The sequence below is a fragment of the Conger conger genome, chromosome 13, assembly GCF_963514075.1.
Source record: "Conger conger chromosome 13, fConCon1.1, whole genome shotgun sequence".
In the NCBI taxonomy this organism is placed as follows: Eukaryota; Metazoa; Chordata; class Actinopteri; order Anguilliformes; family Congridae; genus Conger; species Conger conger.
This window is the reverse complement of record NC_083772.1, coordinates 1357960-1377906: the sequence shown is the minus strand read 5'-3', so window position 1 is coordinate 1377906 and position 19947 is coordinate 1357960. Positions and strand designations below refer to the sequence as shown.

At 50.4% G+C, this 19947-nt stretch overlaps 2 protein-coding genes across 4 annotated transcripts in view; one reads left to right on the top strand and one right to left on the bottom strand.

Annotated features, from left to right (window-relative positions):
• nmd3 (NMD3 ribosome export adaptor) overlaps nt 1–2715 on the bottom strand; it is a 17666-nt gene extending 14951 nt beyond the window's left edge. Inside the window, exons 1-5 of one of the 3 annotated variants that reach the window (XM_061216204.1) lie at nt 2441–2715; nt 1859–1930; nt 1204–1338; nt 813–909; nt 161–241 (exon numbers count right to left, since the gene is read on the bottom strand). In XM_061216204.1, coding sequence (XP_061072188.1) covers nt 161–241; nt 813–909; nt 1204–1338; nt 1859–1902 — 357 coding nt within the window. In that variant the 5' untranslated portion in view covers nt 1903–1930; nt 2441–2715. Of the gene's footprint in view, nt 1–160; nt 242–812; nt 910–1203; nt 1339–1858; nt 1931–2316; nt 2412–2436 lie in introns of those variants that run through there. The other 2 variants (XM_061216203.1, XM_061216205.1) reach the window with 2 other exon arrangements.
• A 497-nt stretch (nt 2716–3212) lies between these two features.
• ppm1lb (protein phosphatase, Mg2+/Mn2+ dependent, 1Lb) overlaps nt 3213–19947 on the top strand; it is a 46684-nt gene continuing 29949 nt past the window's right edge. The window contains exon 1 of the mRNA XM_061216206.1: nt 3213–4350. Within this exon, the coding sequence (XP_061072190.1) occupies nt 3952–4350 (399 nt within the window). The 5' untranslated portion in view covers nt 3213–3951. The remainder of the gene's footprint in view (nt 4351–19947) is intronic.

The following is a 19947-nucleotide window of genomic DNA, read 5'->3' as shown; positions in this document are numbered from 1 at the left end:
CACAGCCATTATTTCACAATTTCAATAATTTGTCCCAATACATTTAGGAAATTATGCAATTTCAAGGTGGGTGGAGCCACAACAGACCTCCGGCCGGGTAGACCCATCGGGCACACCTGCTCCCGCTCCCGTTCCCGCTCCCGTTCCCGCTCCCGCTCACCTCTTTCTGGATGGTCAGCTTCACCTTGATCCTCTTGGAGTGCGGCTCCGTCCACAGGAAGCCGGCGTCTATCAAGCGCACCTGGATTTGACCAATGGGGAAACCGTTTCTCATTAGGCATGCCAACCAATGGGGCGCAAGTGCTATGCCAACTGGGCATTTTACGGGGACGTATGGGGGGGGCGTAAGGCCCGTATCCGGGGGGCGTATGGGGGGGGCGTATGCGGGGGGCGTATGGGGGGGGCGTATGGGGGGGGGGCGTAAGGCCTGTATGCGGGGGCCGTATGCGGGGGGCGTATGGGGGGGGCGTAAGGCCTGTATGCGGGGGCCGTATGCGGGGGGCGTATGGGGGGGGCGTAAGGCCTGTATGGGGGGGGCGTATGGGGGGGGGGCGTATGGGGGGGGCGTAAGGCCTGTATGCGGGGGGCGTATGGGGGGGGCGTAAGGCCTGTATCCGGGGGACGTATCCGGGGGCCGTATGCGGGGGGCGTAAGGCCTGTATGCGGGGGGCGTATGGGGGGGGGGGCGTATGGGGGGGGCGTATGCGGGGGGGCGTATGGGGGGGGGGGCGTATGGGGGGGGGGGCGTATGGGGGGGGCGTATGGGGGGGGGGCGTAAGGCCCGTTGGCAGGGCCGTTTTGGGACGACTCACCCTGGTCATGGAGGCCTTCAGCTTCTTGAGGCAGAGGGCCAGCAGCTCGCGGGACTCCAGAGCGCACTGCATCCAGGTAGCAGGAGGCTGCAGGTACCTGCCCAATCAAACACGTGTGTTCACACTGACCCACCAATCACAAACACTCCTGCTGCGGAACCCACCAATCACAAACACTACTGCTGATAATGAGATGAACACCAATCAAAGGGCTACATCTTTACAGAGCCCACAAATCAAAGGGCTACATTTGATTTACAGATGTTATCTTACACCAGAAAGTTATATATTCATGCGAGAGAGTAAATGTATACTACGTTCACTGCTTGTGGACCTAGCTAACATGTCAAAGCTGACGTTCCGCAGTGCTAAGGCACTGATGAGTCCGTACCTCTCGCACTGCTTGCAGAAGTGCACGGTGACCTGCTTGGGGATCCCGTCGGAGATGTCCACCTGGGTGCGCAGGCAGGACACGCACATGTTGGCGGGATTTGGCAGGATGGGGATGCCACAGGTGCAGCACAGGCTGGGGGAGGTGGGGTTAAACACCATCATCACTCACGTTCACTAAGGGATGCCAAACTCCGGTCCTGGAGTTAAACCCGCGGACACTGCGGCCCTCCAGGACTGGAGTTAAACCCGCAGACACTGCGGCCCTCCAGGACTGGAGTTAAACCCGCGGACACTGCGGCCCTCCAGGACTGGAGTTAAACCCGCGGACACTGCGGCCCTCCAGGACTGGAGTTAAACCTGCAGACACTGCGGCCCCACCAGTTGCCCTCCAGGACTGGCGTTTTCAGATCCTGATGATGATAATATATCCCCAGCTATGTAGCATCAGGTCGGTCTGTAGTCTGTCTGTAGTCAGGTGTGTAGCATAGGGGTTAAGGTAAATGACTGGGACACGCAAGGTCCATGGTTCTAATCCCAGTGTAGCCACTATAAGATCTGCCAAATGCCAATAATGTAATGTCATGTAATATAATCATAATCATTATGCAGTTCTTAACCATCATATAACTGGACTAAGATTGACAAATACTTACATGTTCCCTTGACTGCTGGTAGCTGGAGTTTGCATGTACTCCATGTTTTATCGTGTACGCTCCAATGGGACACTGTAGGCAGAAATAATACACAGTAAGAACAGACATATATTAATATAATCAACTGTTGCAGCAAACTGACAATTTATCTCCTCCAATTCCAACCCTATGAAAGCGCTGAACGATTAACGTAACCATTCGTCGCTACAGAAAAGTCAGAGAAATACTGACGAACTATGTAGCTCCGGTTAACAATTAATGTTATCACACAACAGTTGGTCTATACACAAAGTTTCGACATTTTATCCTAAATTATTTACAAAAGAAAAACTATTATTCGCCACCACGACAGCATGTGTCAGAGCTGTTCACAGCAGAATTCTCTTTGACAGAACACGTTACTAGCTAATAGGCTAACGGGCTGACATGCACGAATACAAAACAAGTGCAAATTTCACCATAGCGAGCTAGCCATTGCCAAACAGTAAACGCACTGCAAACAGTCCTATCGTGTAATAGGTATGATTTCTACCAAACACAACAAAACACAAAGTTGTATTGAATGTTCTTTACCATACCTGCCTCAAACTTTTCCACGTTGCCCCACTGTAGGCAGTCGGCCGAGTGATGACGAAATGCACATGTTCCGGTGTCAGAGGAAGGACCCCAATGTGCAATTATTGTAGTCTGTGTTTCGCCTGAAACATTTTGCGCCTAACCCAGTTACCTTTAAAAATGTAAAAAGCTACCTAATACTGCATACAACACGCTAAGATAATGTAAGTTACAGATAAATATGAGAAAAGTTATTTGAACAGTGGTCCTTACAGACAAATAAAATGGAAAAATAACGGAAAATAACCTATTTGAAGATGATTAGCCGATTATTATCTGGCCTACTATTATCATCACAATTATTAGTGCTATTAGAAGTGATAGTAGGTAGAATGCATCAGGTAATAGCCTAGCCTATTTCCCTATCATTGTAGCGGTAGAATTTATGGTAAAATGCAAATGAATGTTATGAGGCTAGTCATTCAATGTAAAGGCTGATGCCTCTTTCAGTAGGTGTCAGTCAGAGATGTCAATATAAAGACCGGCTTTTAAGCGGGGGTTTCCGATACATGTACCCTATCAATCCCTTAGGCTATATCTTGTGTTTAAAGATGTAAACGTAGGAGAGCCTACTTGTTTATGTTTTATTGTATACGTATGAATATATTGCTACCATGGGACGTTACTTGACTGTTCCTTTTGACTTGCCGTAGAAATTGCAGTTACCATAAAAAGGGAAGAAAAAAAAAGCACCCCGAGGGGGATTTAGTAGAACCGTAGGCCGAACCAAATAAATGCAAGATTCTTCCCCGAACCGCCTATATTGATTTGTAGTCGACTTGGAACTGGCACGCCCGCCATAAAATGGCTTTCCTGTAGATGAAATAAAGCTCTGCAGCGCCGGCCCGTTAGCTGCCCCGCGCTCCCCACGTGCGACAGATGGTGCAGTCCGTCCACGGAAGAGCTGCGGCTGCGGCGCTGACAGTTTGCGGTGTTCCTCCGTGTCGCTGAAAGGGAAGCTTCTGCTGGCTCGTTGCGGCTGAGCTGGGGGCATTTCTTCGCTGTCAGGTGATATAGGGGCGACGGGGAGGGGGCTTCCCCCCACCATACCAACCCCAGTTTTCTCTCCAAGGTTGTTTGTAGCCACCCGACGCAAGCTCGTCGTCGATTGCGCTCCGGGTTCCTTCGATGCGGCGCGGCGTACGTAACATGGGCAAGGAGCAAGCGCGGTTTGATTGCGGGGTTCTCTGTTGTGCTCTGTAGCATCGGCGCTCACAGCGAGTCGAATTGGACCCGATCTCTGCAGTGCCTTTCGAGTATTTTGAAGAGTCCTAGATATCTAGCTACTGCGACGGCTACATAGCCTATGCGTTTTAGCCAAACGCAGGGGTCGTCTACGGTGATATTGGGCTGCACGGGATCGGTATATTTAGACCTACGTGTACATTTTATTTTTGCTGGTCACGTCTTCGTACGGACCATGGACTGACTTGTGCGCGGGGGCAATACTCGACAGCAGTGTTTTCTTTTGTGTATAAATGATAGAAGATACAATGACACTGTTGTCTCTTTTGGGTCGGATCATGCGTTATTTCTTACTCAGGCCAGAGACCTTGTTTCTGCTATGCATAAGCTTGGCTCTTTGGAGTTACTTTTTCCACACGGACGAGGTGAAGACCATCGTCAAGTCCAGCCGAGATGCCGTGAAGATGGTGAAGGGAAAAGTGGCGGAGATCATGCAGAACGACAGGCTCGGCGGTCTGGACGTGCTGGACGCGGAGTTCTCCAAAACCTGGGAATTCAAGAGCAACAACGTCGCGGTGTATTCCATCCAGGGTCGGCGGGATCACATGGAAGACCGCTTTGAAGTCCTCACCGATGTTGTCAACAAGAGCCACCCGTCCATATTTGGAATTTTCGACGGCCACGGCGGTGAAGTAAGTGATGTTTTATTTCATGATTTAACTTGCACTAATTGTGGCAGCCTACGTGCACTGTTCTGAGTTGCGTATAAAAGCTACCATACAAAGGCACTTTAAACGGCAGGTGTGTAAACGCCAAGCTTTGCCAAAACCCCCGTGCACCATCCCTCTGGGGTCACTGGCTAGTTTGAAGTTTTTAAAGCGGTACAGACATAACAGGATCCCGTAGATACAGACTTTAACGCGATTATGGAAGCGCTCAGAAGGAGAGTTGGATTAAACCCGTTCAGACGTGTAAAGGTTCGGCGAGGGAAGGAGCCTCGGAATTAAGCTTTAACGGAGCGCGCATGAACATGCCTTGATCCCTGACAAAAGAGCAGTCGCTCCCCATGCATCGGGCTGGCGGCCGATCGAGGTGTCCTTTCTGCCTCTTTGCTCCTTTGTTCACTTCGGCCTTCCGTCAGAAACATGACAGTGGAGCCCCGACCGATGTGAAGCTGTCCATCACGTCAGTGTCATAAATAAACGCACGGGGCAGATGCTCTTGGCGTTTGTGTCGTACACTGTGAGAAGGGTCCCGGCATTAGTGGCTCTGCTAGATGCTATCTAGCTTTTCGGTAAACTAAGCATTCGATACACTGCTGTGGTAGGAGAAGCATTGGGCTGAATGGCCTGTGCTATCTATATGTGACCGTGAGGATTAGGGACTACAGATGAAAATGATCCCATTTGCTAACTCTGACAAATGTACATTGATGTGCACTGTCCCTAGTAAATGAATAAAATAAATAAAAATAGTTTCAAGATTTGTCTGTCTGTACTGCAATAGCTTACATTTTATCAGGTTTATTTGTGCAAACTAAATGAACCATTCGCGTTAACATTTCTTTGTTTTATATGACTGGAATAACGAGCCATTCAAATCCGTACGTAATTCGCCGCCTGATTGAGTGGTGATGAGTCATTACCGAATCAGAGCCATTCTTCGGTGGCTTCAGCCAATGAGATGTCTGAAGAGGCGAACGCACCAGCAAAAATGAGAACATTCTTTAGCGACGTTCACTTCGAGTTCCTTACCTGCTCTGAAAGAACAGTTGTGATGGCGGGTAAAACTTTGTTACAGCACAACACTCAGCCTTGAGGACCCTCTGATTCCTTTTTCAGGAAAACACATGACTTTTGTCCTTTTTTGTGCCACAGTGACCCGGCTACACCACAGTCACCTTCTAAACCTGCCTCCCTCGCACTACTTACTAGCTAATATAGCTTATGACCAGGCCTGATTTCTGGCTGTTGAATCAGAAGTCAAGAGAAATTGTAATCAGGTCCTTGTTTTAGGTGGCCTGCTTGATGTAGTGTGATTTATAAAAAGGCTGCGTCTGCCGTCATTAACCGCGGGGGAAAGCGAAGGAATCGCTGTGCTGCTCCCACGTTAAACGCTCTGAAAGGGTGTTTGTGTAGGAGGCAACGGACCGAACCGCGTTTCCCAGGCTGCACTCTGAGGCTGTGTCTCGACGCTCTCGCGGTGCTGCGGGGGCAGGTAAATCTGGGCGTTGCGGGGGCAGGTAAATCTGGGAGAGTTCGGGCATGAGCCTGCAATGACATAATCCTTTACAATGCAAATTTATCCGCGCCGAAATGTCAACAGAATCGGCTGTCTCCAAACCACACCTTTCCTCCTCGCTGGTGAACACACCGTCCTGACTGCAGTGCTCTCTGCCCGCATCTCTGCTCAGACCGCAGGGCCGGGCTGTCCCACGCGTCAGGTCTACCGGCCGCTAATGTGTGTTTCCTGCTCTGAAGTCGTGAGTATGTGGAGTAGTTTGTGCTTTGAAGATCTCGGTGGTATAACTGGCCCATTAGTGCTGCTGGCATCAGCCCAAGTGCTCAGAGCTCGGCCTTCCGTGCCATTGGCTTGGCTGCTGAAGTGTGTACGTGTGTGTAGCCTGGTGGATGTGTGTGTGTGTGTGTGTGTGTGTAGCCTGGTGTGTGTGTGTGTGTGTGTGTGTGTGTGTGTGTGTGTGTGTGGGTGTGTGTGTGTGTGTGTGTGTGTGTGGATGTCTGTGTGTGTGGGTGGGTGTGTGTGTGTGGGTGTCTGTGTGTGTGTGTGTGTGTGGATGTCTGTGTGTGTGGGTGGGTGTGTGTGTGGGTGTGTGTGTGTGTGTGTAGCCTGGTGGATGTGTGTGGATGTCTGTGTGTGTGGGTGGGTGGGTGTGTCTGTGGGTGTCTGTGGGTGTCTGTGTGTGTGGGTGGGTGTGTGTGTGTGGGTGTCTGTGGGTGTGGGTGTCTTGGTTTTGTCTCACACCCCTGAGGGGTGTGGAGGGGGGGGGGGGGGCAGATCAGGACAGATCCTCCATTCTGCTGCTTCCTCTGCCTGGATATTAAAATTCCCCTGGTGCCCTGCTGCGCCGGCCCTCCCGGTGGGGGGAACTGCCCCGGTCTGAACAGCCCCGGTCTGAACGGGCCCGGTGTTCCCGGGGAGGCAGGTGCGGCAGCGCGTGAGGGAATTGCCCAACGAGGCTCTGTGCGGCCTGTCCGCCCGCCGGCCTGTCTCCACTACGGCTGTCACGTTGGCCCGTCTGATCTCTGCAGGACCCCTTCCGTCCGTGGCGTTCGCCCGTCTCCAGGATCCCTCCGGGCCCACACTGCAGGGCTGTGTTCATAAGCAGGGCCTTTTTTTTAATCAGTCTAATGCTGCTCCTTCTTCCTGCAGACTAAATATGCAGAAGGGTAAGAGTGTGAAATATCTCTCTCTGTATTCTGGTGCTGCTGGGAAGACGGACAGTTTCTGGTGTGTGTTTTGGAGAGTTCTCTCCCTTGCAGCTCGGTGTGTGTGTGTGTGTGTGTGTGTGTGTGTGTGTGTGTGTGTGTGTGTGTGTGTGTCTGCACTCTGGTGGGGTTTGGTAGCTGCAGGACTGTAGTCTGTGTGTCTGTGTGTCTGTGTGTCTGTGTGTCTGTGTGTGTGTGTGTGTGTGTGTGTGTGTCTGCACTCTGGTGGGGTTTAGTAGCTGCAGGACTGTAGTGTGTGTGTGTGTGTGTGTGTGTGTGTGTGTGTCTGCACTCTGGTGGGGTTTAGTAGCTGCAGGACTGTAGTGTGTGTGTGTGTGTGTGTGTGTGTGTGTGTCTGCACTCTGGTGGGGTTTAGTAGCTGCAGGACTGTAGTGTGTGTGTGTGTGTGTGTGTGTGTGTGTGTGTGTCTGCACTCTGGTGGGGTTTAGTAGCTGCAGGACTGTAGTGTGTGTGTGTGTGTGTGTGTGTGTGTGTGTGCACTCTGGTGGGGTTTAGTAGCTGCAGGACTGTAGTGTGTGTGTGTGTGTGTGTGTGGGAAGAGGGTGTAAATGTCAGGCACAAAGCGGATGTCTCATGGAGATGACACGCTCATTTGCACTTTTTGCCAGAGGTGACGGTTTCCCCCTCAAATTCTTTCGATATATGCAAACTACTGTCAGCAGACACTGAGGGGATATGAAATTGGCCAACCGATCCACAGAGCCAAAGGCTAAGAGTGAGTTCAGCTTCATCTCTCTGCTTCTCTGCAGATTTCACTGAAGAATACCGCCCGTTACTGCTGCAGCCAACAGGAGTGTGTGTGTGTGTGTGTGTGTGTGTGTGTGTGTGTGCGCGCGTGCGTTTGTGTGCGCATTCCTCTTCCCCTCTCAATCCTGTGACAGTGTTTGTAAAACCCAGTCCTCTGTGGGGAGATGGGAGGACTGCAGCAATTATGCTGTAATGTAATCGGCAGAGGCGCAGGGAGAGCACCCCCACACTAAAATGGCGGTGTAATTTGTCAGTATAATCGCTGCGCTTCAAACTGTAGAGCATGAAGGCTCCCCTGGCTGTGTGGACGCCCCCCTTGGATCGCTGGGTATGAAATGGAGGCCCGTGATAGTCCGGATGAGCGCTGTCTGACGGTTTTCGCTGGATTGTAAAGTGCACCATTCCTTTTTGATTGTAAATAAATTTGGTGCATAGCTGTGAAATGGCCAGTAGACCCTGAAACCTTGTTCATTTGTGCAGTTTATTTTCAGCTCTCAGAGAGCTGTTAAAGCCATGAGCAGGTAGACTCCAAGCCTCTCCACCAATGAGCTCTCTCTGCGGTGAGGTGAACACCGATGAGGTCTCTCCACAGTGAGGTGAACACCAATGAGGTGAACACCAATGAGCTGTGTGTGAGTGTGTATTGGGAGGGGCCTGTTCTCGCCATGCTGTAATTTCTACACGCTGCTCACAAGTGGAGGTAGGAGGCCTGATTTGCATATAAATAACTTTGTTTGGGGCCGGTCCGCGGTTATGCTGACCGTGACGGAACAGAATTGGCACGGGATCAATATGCAATTAGGGAAGATCTTTCGTTCTTTTTCCAACACCCTACTGTGCGAATCCGCCCCTCCAACGACCCCCACCACCCCCCGTGAACACGGACCCACCCGGAGACCGGACCATCCCGTAGGGTTCTGCGGGTGCCCCCCGTGTGGGTCGGGTTCTGCGGGTCCCCCGGTGTGGGTTGGGTTCTGTTGGGTTTGTGGCTGCGGTTTGAGATTCTGCTTATTGTCCCTGAAAACGTGCTGATGTCGTGTGGCTGAAACACAGCTGTGAGCTGTGAGCTGGACTCAGAGCAGAGAGACATGGACACCTACAGGGCGGCCTGTAGCCCAGCGGCTGAGGTGCTTGACTGGGACCCGGAAGGTTGGTGGATCAAGCCCCAGTGCACAGTAAGATCAGTGCAGCCGTTGGGCCCTCGAGCAAGGCCCTTAACCGCCATGTTGCTCCAGGGGGGATTGTCCCCTGCTTGGTGTAATAAGTGTAAGTCGCTTTGGATAAAAGCGTCCGCTAAGTAACTACGGTCAGATGGTTCGGCGCTGTGGTGGGATTTGGGCCCCGGAACGGATAGGGACACCCGGGGCAGACCTTGCCCTTTGTCTTTTTAAATGTGCAGATAATTGGTGATATGTGCAGATTATTGGTGATATGAGCAGCTAAATGAGTGCTCTGGGGAGTAGGTCAGGTGATCAGGTCCTTGTTCTTGGGGTCAGGAAGCAGGAAGAGCCCAGGCAGGGCGTGACACTCCGGGCAAGCTGATTGGCTGCAGCCTGGTCTCTGAGGAGAGGAACAGGTCACAATGACCTGATGGGTAAACAGCCCTTCCCATTGGCTAAGGGACAAAGCACACTGTGTTTACACTGCTTTCCCTTGTGTGTGTGTGTGTGTGTGTGTCCCTCTCTCCTCTTGTTCTCCCTCCCAATCTTTCTCTCTCCTTTTTCCTTTCCCCCCTCTCCACAGACTAAGTGTATGAAGTTGTGATGATATATATATAAATATATATGTATGATGTGCCCCTATCAGAATGCAGAATGCTGTGTGTGTGTTTTTCCACAGTCCACAGTCCATACATGCTGGCAAAAGCTTGTGATGTTCTGTTCTAGTTTCTTTGCTGAGTTCTGTGGTTCATGGTGTGATTGTGGCCGGTGACTGCATCACGTGTCAGCAGTGTGATGTCACCGCGCTGAAACAGCAGCTGACTGATTAGACCAAAGTCAAATGGGGTTTAGAACAACACACAACACACTGTGGCCGTTATCCTCCAAATCTCAGAAATCTCCTCCGTTGGGTCACCGAGGTGTTTTAAGTCAAACCGTTTCTCTGGTTTTCCTTTAGTTCACTAACCTTTCTCCATTTCGGTTCTCCTATTTATACAAATAACAAGTGCCCCTTTCTCCACGCTGTAGGAAGTGAATGATTGTGGCCTGTTTTGGAAATGTTGGCAGATTTCCAGTTCAGGACATTTGTCATCCTCCAGATGTGCTGGTAGCTTGGTAGCCTCTAAAGAACACCTCTGGCCTCTGGTAGCTTGGAAAAACATCTTGGGGGGAAAAAAGAGAAAACTTTGTTTAACTATTCAGGAGCCATGATTAATTATCGCTTTATCTGAAAACTGAAATTCTTGTGGTCAGTGAATTTCTCTTCCAGTCGGATGAGGGACTAGATGTGTGTGTAAGGAAGTAAGTCTCTGAGTAATGGGACCAAGAAATATTGTATTTTTAATATATTAAATAAAAAGATGACCATTAGCAATGTGTCCTGTAAATGATGCTTTCTGCATAATATTTAGTATTTAAAAATGATGTACAGGACAGGGTTGCCAGGTGTACACGGTTTAAAATGACATGCTGGGCACGGTTGCCAGTTTTTGGGTGTCCGCTCTTTGTCAGCCTGGGTCCGTCAAAGCTTTTTCCAGTGAGAATAGATTTCCCATAATGCACCAGGCCTGGGGCAGGGCAGTTTGGGAGTCACGCTGGGGTGCGTGTTCCAGTGCGTAACTACAGAGGTGAGCATCACAGAGACTTGAAAAATGTAAAGACTTCTACATTTTTACACTTTAAAATTTTTTTTATTTTTACTAACTTTAAAGGGTTTTAAGGGTTTGCTAGTTTTGCACTTGCCAAAAAAAGTCTAAAATTAAGCCATTGCATTCTTGTATCTAATCTATTAAAGGGGAAACTCATTCTATTGGAGAAAAAAAAGGAGGATAAACACAGGCGATCAACTGTTCAGATTTAACCAGCTGGATTCAATATGCAGAATGCAAAATCAAATAAACATGTTTTAGCCTTAATGTCCATCTCTAAAATAAAATCATTTGTCTATATTAAGAATATGCAATATGCAGGAAAGAAATCTCAAAACGCTTATGGGCCTGTTTCGCTGACACCGACTGAGTAGATTAAACTGGATTAAATTTAGTTCTGTGGAGAACCTCTCACAATTGAATTTAGTCGAGGACTGGGCTTAATCTGCCTCTGTGATCCAGCCCTGTAAGTCTTAACCGTGGGTCGTGGGTCTTTGGGATTTAGAAATAATCGAATCCACACTAACCCCACATGGGACCCTGGCCCTCTTCCATACATACGTTGCCCTGGATCACTGTGCCTTCCTCCCCGGCTGATGGAGGAATCCTCGATCTGTGTTTACTTACCGTCAGGATGTCCGTTAATGTGGAGTTTCTGTTTCTGTGGAGCTCTCCAGATGTGGCCGTTTTGTGCTTGCTGTCCTCTGTGGTCCAGCGTCCGCTTTGCTGAGCGCCCCCCCCCCTTCCCTGAGCCCCCCTGGGCCCCCCTCCCTGAGCCCCCCCCCCTTCCCTGAGCCCCCCCCCCTTCCCTGAGCCCCCCTCCCTGAGCGCCCCCCCCCTTCCCTGAGCCCCCCTCCCTGAGCGCCCCCCCCCTTCCCTGAGCCCCCCTGAGCCCCCCTCCCTGAGCCCCCCCCTTCCCTGAGCCCCCCTCCCTTAGCCCCTCTCCCTTCCCTGAGCTCTGCTCCGGAATTCTCCGCAGGCGGGCGGATATTTCGGCTTCCCGATCCGTCTCGTAAGGTCCGGGGTGGTGACCTTGTCCCTGTGTCTGTCGGAGGACACACGTCCACCCTCCCTGAGCTCCGTGTCTCTACGTCTCTCTCTAATGGCTCTTAAGTGGCTGCAGGGTAGCGGGACTGCAGTTATAGTACCCCTCGTCCTTCCTGCCGAGGAAATGGGGGTGTAGGGACATGCGATCCAGGTAGGATCCCCCCCCGTAGAAACCCCGTATCACCGCAGGAGCTGAAGTCAAGACAAACGCACAGCAATATCTTAACTGCTGCTTCTGGCTGCTTCAGTCCTGTGTAAATGGCTTATCCCAGCTGTTCTGCGCCGTTTCTGCACGTTGCTTTGGATGAAAGCGCCCGCTGAATAAAATGGAATGGAATATAAACATGCACTTCCCACTCTTCACTTGAAAGGTGCACAGGAAGAGGGATGTTGATTCGGGTTACGGTTCAGTGTAGCTTATGACGTGCTACAAACATGCCGCCTATTGCGGGGTTAAATTAATGGTAAAACCTAGAATTGTTATTGGTAATGTCTGGGCATACTATTTTCCAGAAGAGTACAGGTCAGCACAAATAAAGACCTTGAGCTGTGTATTTTTAGCATGTCCTCTGACTTTAGCAGGAGCGTAGCAGGAATATTGCATGGATCTACCAGAGAGAGAGAGAGGGAGAGAGAGAGAGACCAAAATGCCTCGGGATGCATTTTACACATTCTGCTGCTTATTAGAGGAGAATGGATGCCCCTTCACAACGCAGGGGTGTCTATGCTCATCTGAACGGGCCGGTGTGGGTGTAGGTTTCTGTGTTAGCCCAACACTGACTTAACTATTGAACTAATCATGGTCTTCAGTGTGTCCGATGTGTTACAGCTGGACGAAGCCGAACACCTGCACGTACACCAGCCCTTTTTCCACTCAGACTGGATCTCTACAGCCCCCTTGCTTAGACCCTACAGACCCTCTACAGACCCTCTACAGACCCTCTACAGACCCTCTCCTGTGTCTCTGATCTGACTCCTAAATTACACACTGTCCCACCACTTCCTTTCCCTAAAGTGTTGTAGCAAAACCACACCACCCATCTGTGCCCCCCTCGGGGAAATGGGCATATTGCCCGAACTTTAGATATTTAAACGGCACTGACAGTTTTCACAGGGTTTTAAAAACCAGTCTGTCACATTCCACAGGGAGGCTGAGCGGAATGTTTTCCAGACCGCTGCCCCCAACGCCTGTCGCCTGGCAACTGTCCTTCGGCTGGGCAGCTGGTCAGAAACGCACCCCCAAAACCTGTCCCAGAATGATGCTCCTTAAACGTCAATGGTATAGATTTAGTGTGTCTGGGCTCCTACACGTCTATGGTATAGATTTTGTGTGTCTGGGCTCCTACACGTCTATGGTATAGATTTTGTGTGTCTGGGCTCCTACACGTCTATGGTATAGATTTTGTGTGTCTGGGCTCCTACACGTCTATGGTACAGATCCTGTGAAGCTCGGCTCCTAAACGTCTATGGTATAGATTTTGTGTGTCTGGGCTCCTACACGTCTATGGTATGAACTGCATCCAAAACCGCATACTGCTCCTATTACATTTCAGGCTGCTTTTCATTGAAAGGATGAGCAGTGTGCGAAGTATGTGATTTCAGATGCAGCCCCTGTGAATGCCTGTCGATGGTACAGACACAGAATGCCTGGCTTGTAGACATCTATGGTACAGACACAGAATGCCTGGCTTGTAGACGTCTATGGTACAGACGCTGTGATTAGCAGCTCAAAAGGCAGCACTTATCAGTAAATCCGCCTGGCTTCTGGTGGTGTTTATTCAAGGCTCTTAGAAAATGAGCACTGTGCTAATAAGCAGGTAACTTCTAGAATGTTCCACAGAGGCCTTTCATTGCGGTTCTGTCAGCCCCATCCCATTTAAATGCAATCACGCAGGTTTGAGCGGATTTGGCTGCTGTGCATTAGGCGTGTGATGCAGGGTTTGCATGCTGTGGGTCAGCTGACACCGCTCAGGGTTGTGGGTGGAATCTGTGCTGTTCACACGCAACCTGCATTTCTCATTTTAAAGGAGATTACATTCATGTTCATTATTTAAACAAACAAATCAGCCCGCGTGCAGCTGTACATTTACTGAAGCTAGATGTTTACTGTAGAAGGTCAGGTGAAGCACCTTCTCTCAGGGTTCCTGGGAATCAAACCTGCAACCTCAGTTGCTAGGCCAGATCTCTACCCATAATGCTGCACTACAGTGCTGCCCCTTAGCTGGGGTATTAGTCTGTGTGGGGTGGGTGATGGTTTTGAGGTATCTGTCTGTGTGGAAGTGGTGGTTCTGGGGTTGTGGGCTGGGCCCTGTTTTTGGTTTGGTTTTTGGAGCAGGGTGAGTGTCCCTGTACAGCCCCAGATCTCATTAGGGAGCTGACCCACAATGCACTGCTCCCGGCTCACTGCTCCCGTTCCCTCTCCTCCACAGCCTGATCAAAGCCACAATTACGTCTGCGTAAAAAAGAAGATTAGAAAAACGCGAGGTAAAGAAGCCTCAGCTATAAGCCACTGCGCCGTTCCCCACGATAGTGTGCCTACACCCCTACACACCGAGCGCATTACAGTGTGCCTACACCCCTACACACCGAGCGCATTACAGTGTGCCTACACCCCTACACACCTACACACCGAGCGTATTAGTGTGCCTACACCCCTACACACCGAGCGCATTACAGTGTGCCTACACCCCTACACACCGAGCGCATTACAGTGTGCCTACACCCCTACACACCGAGCGCATTACAGTGTGCCTACACCCCTACACACCGAGCGCATTACAGTGTGCCTACACCCCTACACACCGAGCGCATTACAGTGTGCCTACACCCCTACACACCTACACACCGAGCGCATTACAGTGTGCCTACACCCCTACACACCGAGCGCATTACAGTGTGCCTACACCCCTACACACCTACACACCGAGCGCATTACAGTGTGCCTACACCCCTACACACCTACACACCGAGCGCATTACAGTGTGCCTACACCCCTACACACCGAGTGCATTACAGTGTGCTACTGCACTACAGTCCATGTGTAATAAAAGACCCCATGTGGTAATCAGATGGAATATTGTTATGTAAAGAGTTGGGTAAACTTGCATTCCTTCTCTGCTGCAGAGAGGGAGTAACTGTGGAGAGAGCGAGAGAGAGAAGGAGGGAGGGAAGGAGGAAGAGGAAAAGCTGAACGAGTGCAGCAGTACCTCTCCCCCCAACCGCTCTTTTTAGGGCTGAACGTGGCGTTTAAACGCAGCCCTGCCTGTGATCCGAAGAGCTTAAACGTAGGAGGCTGGGATCGGAGACGTGTGAACCGGGGAGAAGCCGGAATGTTATTTTGGGAATACTGGGAGCGCCAGGAAAAAAGATTTTGCTCTGCAGTGCTTCTTTTGGGAGAAGCAGTTGGTATTTTGGGAGAGTGCTCGTTTAAATGTTTTCAGTTGAAGGACACCCATGCAGTGTTGTGTTGGGTTGTCGTTTCCGTTAGTTTGAGAGGGTGTTGCAGGTTGGCTGATCACATGACTCTCTCTGACCCACGGTGGCAGTAATGGAGCTTCCATTTACCACAAGGCTTTAATTAGGAGTGTCAGGTTCCAGTGTTAGCGGTAATGGAGACAGGTGTGTGTGTGTTCCAGTGTTTAGCGGTGATGGAGGTGTGTGTGTGTGTGTGTGTGTGTGTGTTCCAGTGGTAACATGCCACAGGGGCTTTCCTAGGTCTCATTTTGGTGTGTTTAAAGATGCTCACTCCACAGGGCAGTGTTAAACGGGGAGATGTTCAGTCTGACACTGCTGAAAGAAGGCTGGCGGGTGAGTGAGGACTCATGGGGCCTAGAGCTTAAGCCTATACTGTAGCTAAGGTACATGACTGGGCCCCGGAAGGTTCCAGTCATGTACCCGGTGGTTCAAGCCCCAGTGTAGCCACAGTAAGATCTGCACAGCTGTTGGGGCCCTTGAGCATTGGCCCTTAACCCCACATTGTCCCCTGCCTAGTGTAATTGCTTTGGATAAAAGCGTCAGCTAAATAATGGTAATGTAATGTCATGATGACTGAGAGATTCTGGGTCATGCGTTCCTTCTAAAGTCCATTCCTGTGTTGTGCATTTGGCCTGCAGGCTAATTATCCATCAGCTGCCTGCATCAGCCCAGCAGTTTAGTGAGGTGGGGGATGGGGGTGTCAAGGATTATATGAAGTGATTTTCAGATCATTCTGGTTGGAATTTTTCTACCCAGTAGTTACATTTTCTAATACCAGATGAAACTTGTCGATTATTGAAAGTTTATAATCCACATTCATATTTTAAAAAGGCATATGCACGTTTCTTTTTTTAGATCAACCTGCTCTGGGACTGCAGAGGGAAATTAGCGAGGAGCTAAAATCTGGTGCAAAGCATCTCCTCTCATTAATGGAGATGAATGTTTTTTTGTACATTGTCTCTGACAAACACTTTAAACTATGCGTGCGTACTGCCTACCAGCGAATATAAACCATGGAGTTGTCCTGTGAGCGGTTTGTGTTTCTCGGCCGGGGTGAGACGCGAGATGGAAAGGTTCTGTGGTTTATAATCTCAGCCCGAGAGCCGGGCGTGTCTCCCAACCGTGTCTGGAGCCCCGCCCCCGCGGTAACCCCCTGCCGTGCCGGTCGGAGGGAGGGAGGGAGAGAGAGAGGGAGAGGGAGAGGGAGGGAGAGACGCGGGGGCGTTCTATCGTTCCCGTTAAAGAGAAGCTCACAGGCCTCCCACTTCCATTCCTTTATTCCTCTTCATGTTCAAATTCTGGGGGGTTTTTTCCACTTGCTTTGGTGCTTTGATTGTGTCCGCCCCCACGCTTAAATCACACGAGGAGGGGAACAGCGTGAGCACAGCGTGAGCCCCTTGGCTTGGAATTGTGGGAGAGGATGAGTGGAATGCAGGGGCACAGGGACACAGCTTACTCCGGGGGCTGCAGGTTTGAATCCCAAGTTGGGGCACTGCCGCCACTTGCTTTATCATTTTTGAAAGCGGTTTTCTGTCATTATTTCTGCTGCTGAAAGCGCTCCAGTGCTTCCAGAGGGGAGGGGGGGCTCGTTTCATTCACCGCCCCTGATCTGCGGCTCCTCCACGCACTGCTCTCATGGAGTCTGAGACACGCTGGAGTCACACACTGCTCTAATGGAGTCTGAGACACGCTGGAGTCACACACTGCTCTCATGGAGTCTGAGACACGCTGGAGTCACACACTGCTCTAATGGAGTCTGAGACACGCTGGAGTCACACACTGCTCTAATGGAGTCTGAGACACGCTGGAGTCACACACTGCTCTAATGGAGTCTGAGACACGCTGGAGTCACACACTGCTCTAATGGAGTCTGAGACACGCTGGAGTCACACACTGCTCTCATGGAGTCTGAGACACGCTGGAGTCACACACTGCTCTAATGGAGTCTGAGACACGCTGGAGTCACACACTGCTCTAATGGAGTCTGAGACACGCTGGAGTCACACACTGCTCTAATGGAGTCTGAGACACGCTGGAGTCACACACTGCTCTAATGGAGTCTGAGACATGCTGGAGTCACACACTGCTCTAATGGAGTCTGAGACATGCTGGAGTCACACACTGCTCTCATGGAGTCTGAGACACGCTGGAGTCACACACTGCTCTAATGGAGTCTGAGACACGCTGGAGTCACACACTGCTCTCATGGAGTCTGAGACACGCTGGAGTCACACACTGCTCTAATGGAGTCTGAGACACGCTGGAGTCACACACTGCTCTAATGGAGTCTGAGACACGCTGGAGTCACACACTGCTCTAATGGAGTCTGAGACACGCTGGAGTCACACACTGCTTGTAATGTGACCAATGGGGAACGCTATAATGTTGATCGATGTGACTGATGGGCTCAAACAGTCCTCTGACCAGAGTCTACTGACGCGCACACACACACAGGGTTGATTGCTGGGAGGTCATCTCTCAACAGCAGAGCTCTCGAGCCAAGATGGCGACCATCGGAAAATGTTTCCATGTGTCCCAGTGTCCCTCTCACTAGATTACCCTGAAAGAGTCAAAGGGGGCTTTGGGGTGCCATCATGTGCCGATACAGTGATTAATGAAACTGCTGTCAAATGAGAGCGGGGTGATTTGTGCTCTGGTTTCACATATATATATATATATATATTCTTTTCCATTCTTTAGTTTTCTGCAGTTTGGTGTGCGCTGGGTGTCTCTCAGGCCCTGTGCTTCTCCTTTAAGACGCCGTGCTGTCCTGGTGGATCGTTAGGTAACGGTGTTAATTACTCTAATCTCCGCTCGCCCTCATTAACCTGCCCCTCGGAGGACTGCAGCACGTTGCTCCAAGAGCAGCCGTCGGGACGGAGAACGCCATCGGCGTCCCAGAAGCCTGTTCTTCTCCCCGCCCAGATGTGAGGGATGAAGAATCGATGGGCTCACTCCAAGCCCTGATTGTTCTCCCCTTACCCGAGCTCCACCCAGCGGGAGATGGGAAACGACGAGAGATAAAGATAAAGAGGAGGAAATGGAGAGTGTGAATTGGGCAAATGAAATGTCCTTTCTTTAACGTCACTTCGAAGCCGCAGATGCATGGCCGACAGGTAAAGGTGGATCCACAGGCCGACCGTTTATACAACAGGCTTACGGGGAAAAAAAAGACTTCTGCAAAGGATGCGCTGATGTTTTCTTGCTCAAAGGAAAGGTTGGGAGTTTTTCCCATTTCTACTTCTAGCTCCATGAGCCCGCGGAGCAGGGAGCAGAGGTCAAGGCCAGAGGGAGCTGGGGCTGGGTTCCGTGAGGGAGTCTGGTCATTGTAGTCATTTCGGTGGGAAGCTGTGAAAAATGCTTGGTGCTCTTGGGAAACTTAACATGCCCTGCCCAGACATAATTTGCAGTCCCAACATATAGGCCATACATTCTGCGGTGTTACTGGCAGTAACATGCTGTTCACACCAGTTACACTAACTTTACCGTCGGCTCTGTTGGTTGCCGCTAGACCTCAGAATCCTACTCAAGTTGACCGCAATACCCAGAATCCTACTCAACTGGACCGCAATACCCAGAATCCTTGTTCAACAAGGTTAATAGGGAAGTACATTCTGACATAAGAATTGATACAGTCCTCCCAGCAGAAATGTGGCATTCACCTCTCCTTAGGGAATGTTGTCGTGACCACCGTGTGGTTTCATGAACCTTGGCAGTTACTGCATTTTGAACAAAGAGCTGACATTCTTGGCTGTTTTTGGCTATATAATTGGCGGATGTAGCCCACAGCCAGAATTGTCCTTTAGCAGAGTTCAGGTTGAGCGTTGGGCAGCCAGTCTGGGCAGACTGATGCAGCGTGAGTTTGAAACCGATCTTTCTGCTCAAGCCGCATGCCGACCGGCCATTTTGATTGGCTGTGTGCACGTTCTAATCGTTCCGGCCCGGAGCCCATCGGGAACGGAAAATTACGCAAGCATTTCACTGCCGACTCGCTGTTCGCTGTTTCCAAAGCTTCATCGATAATCCAGCAGGAGCTCGTGCATCGATGTGTATACTCACTGAAGCCCACACACACACACACACACACACACACACACACACACACACACACACACACACACACACACACACACACACACACACACACACACACACACACACACACACACACACACACACACACACACACACACACACACACACACACACCCCCCCCAAGCCCACACACACACACTCTCTCACTCACTCACCCAAGCCCACACACACACACACTAGAGCCCATCCAGTGCATATGCTCATGAAGCTCTAAAGGAATATGGTTGTTGCAGTGCTTTCCTTTTGAAGGAAGCAAACTGGCCTACAGGCCTGTGCTCCCAACCCACAGATCTGACTGGCAGCTGAAATTACTCTGAAACCAAATCTGTTTTTTCAGTAAAATGAAGGCTTGGTTCCTGTTTCTTGGATGTTAAGAATCCCAGGATGGCAATGCCAGTGGGGTTAGGCAGGGGGAAGTAGTATGCAGTGTGTAGTATGTAGTGTGCAGTATGCACAATGTAGTATGTAGTATGCAATGTCTAGTATATAGTTTACACTGTAACCTATATAGATAGTCGGTCAACAGCCAGGAAACTCATTACATTACATTATTGGCATTTGGCAAAATCTTATCCAGAGTGACATACAGTTGATTAGACTAAGCAGGAGACAATCCTCCCCTGGAGCAATGCAGGGTTAAGGGCCTTGCT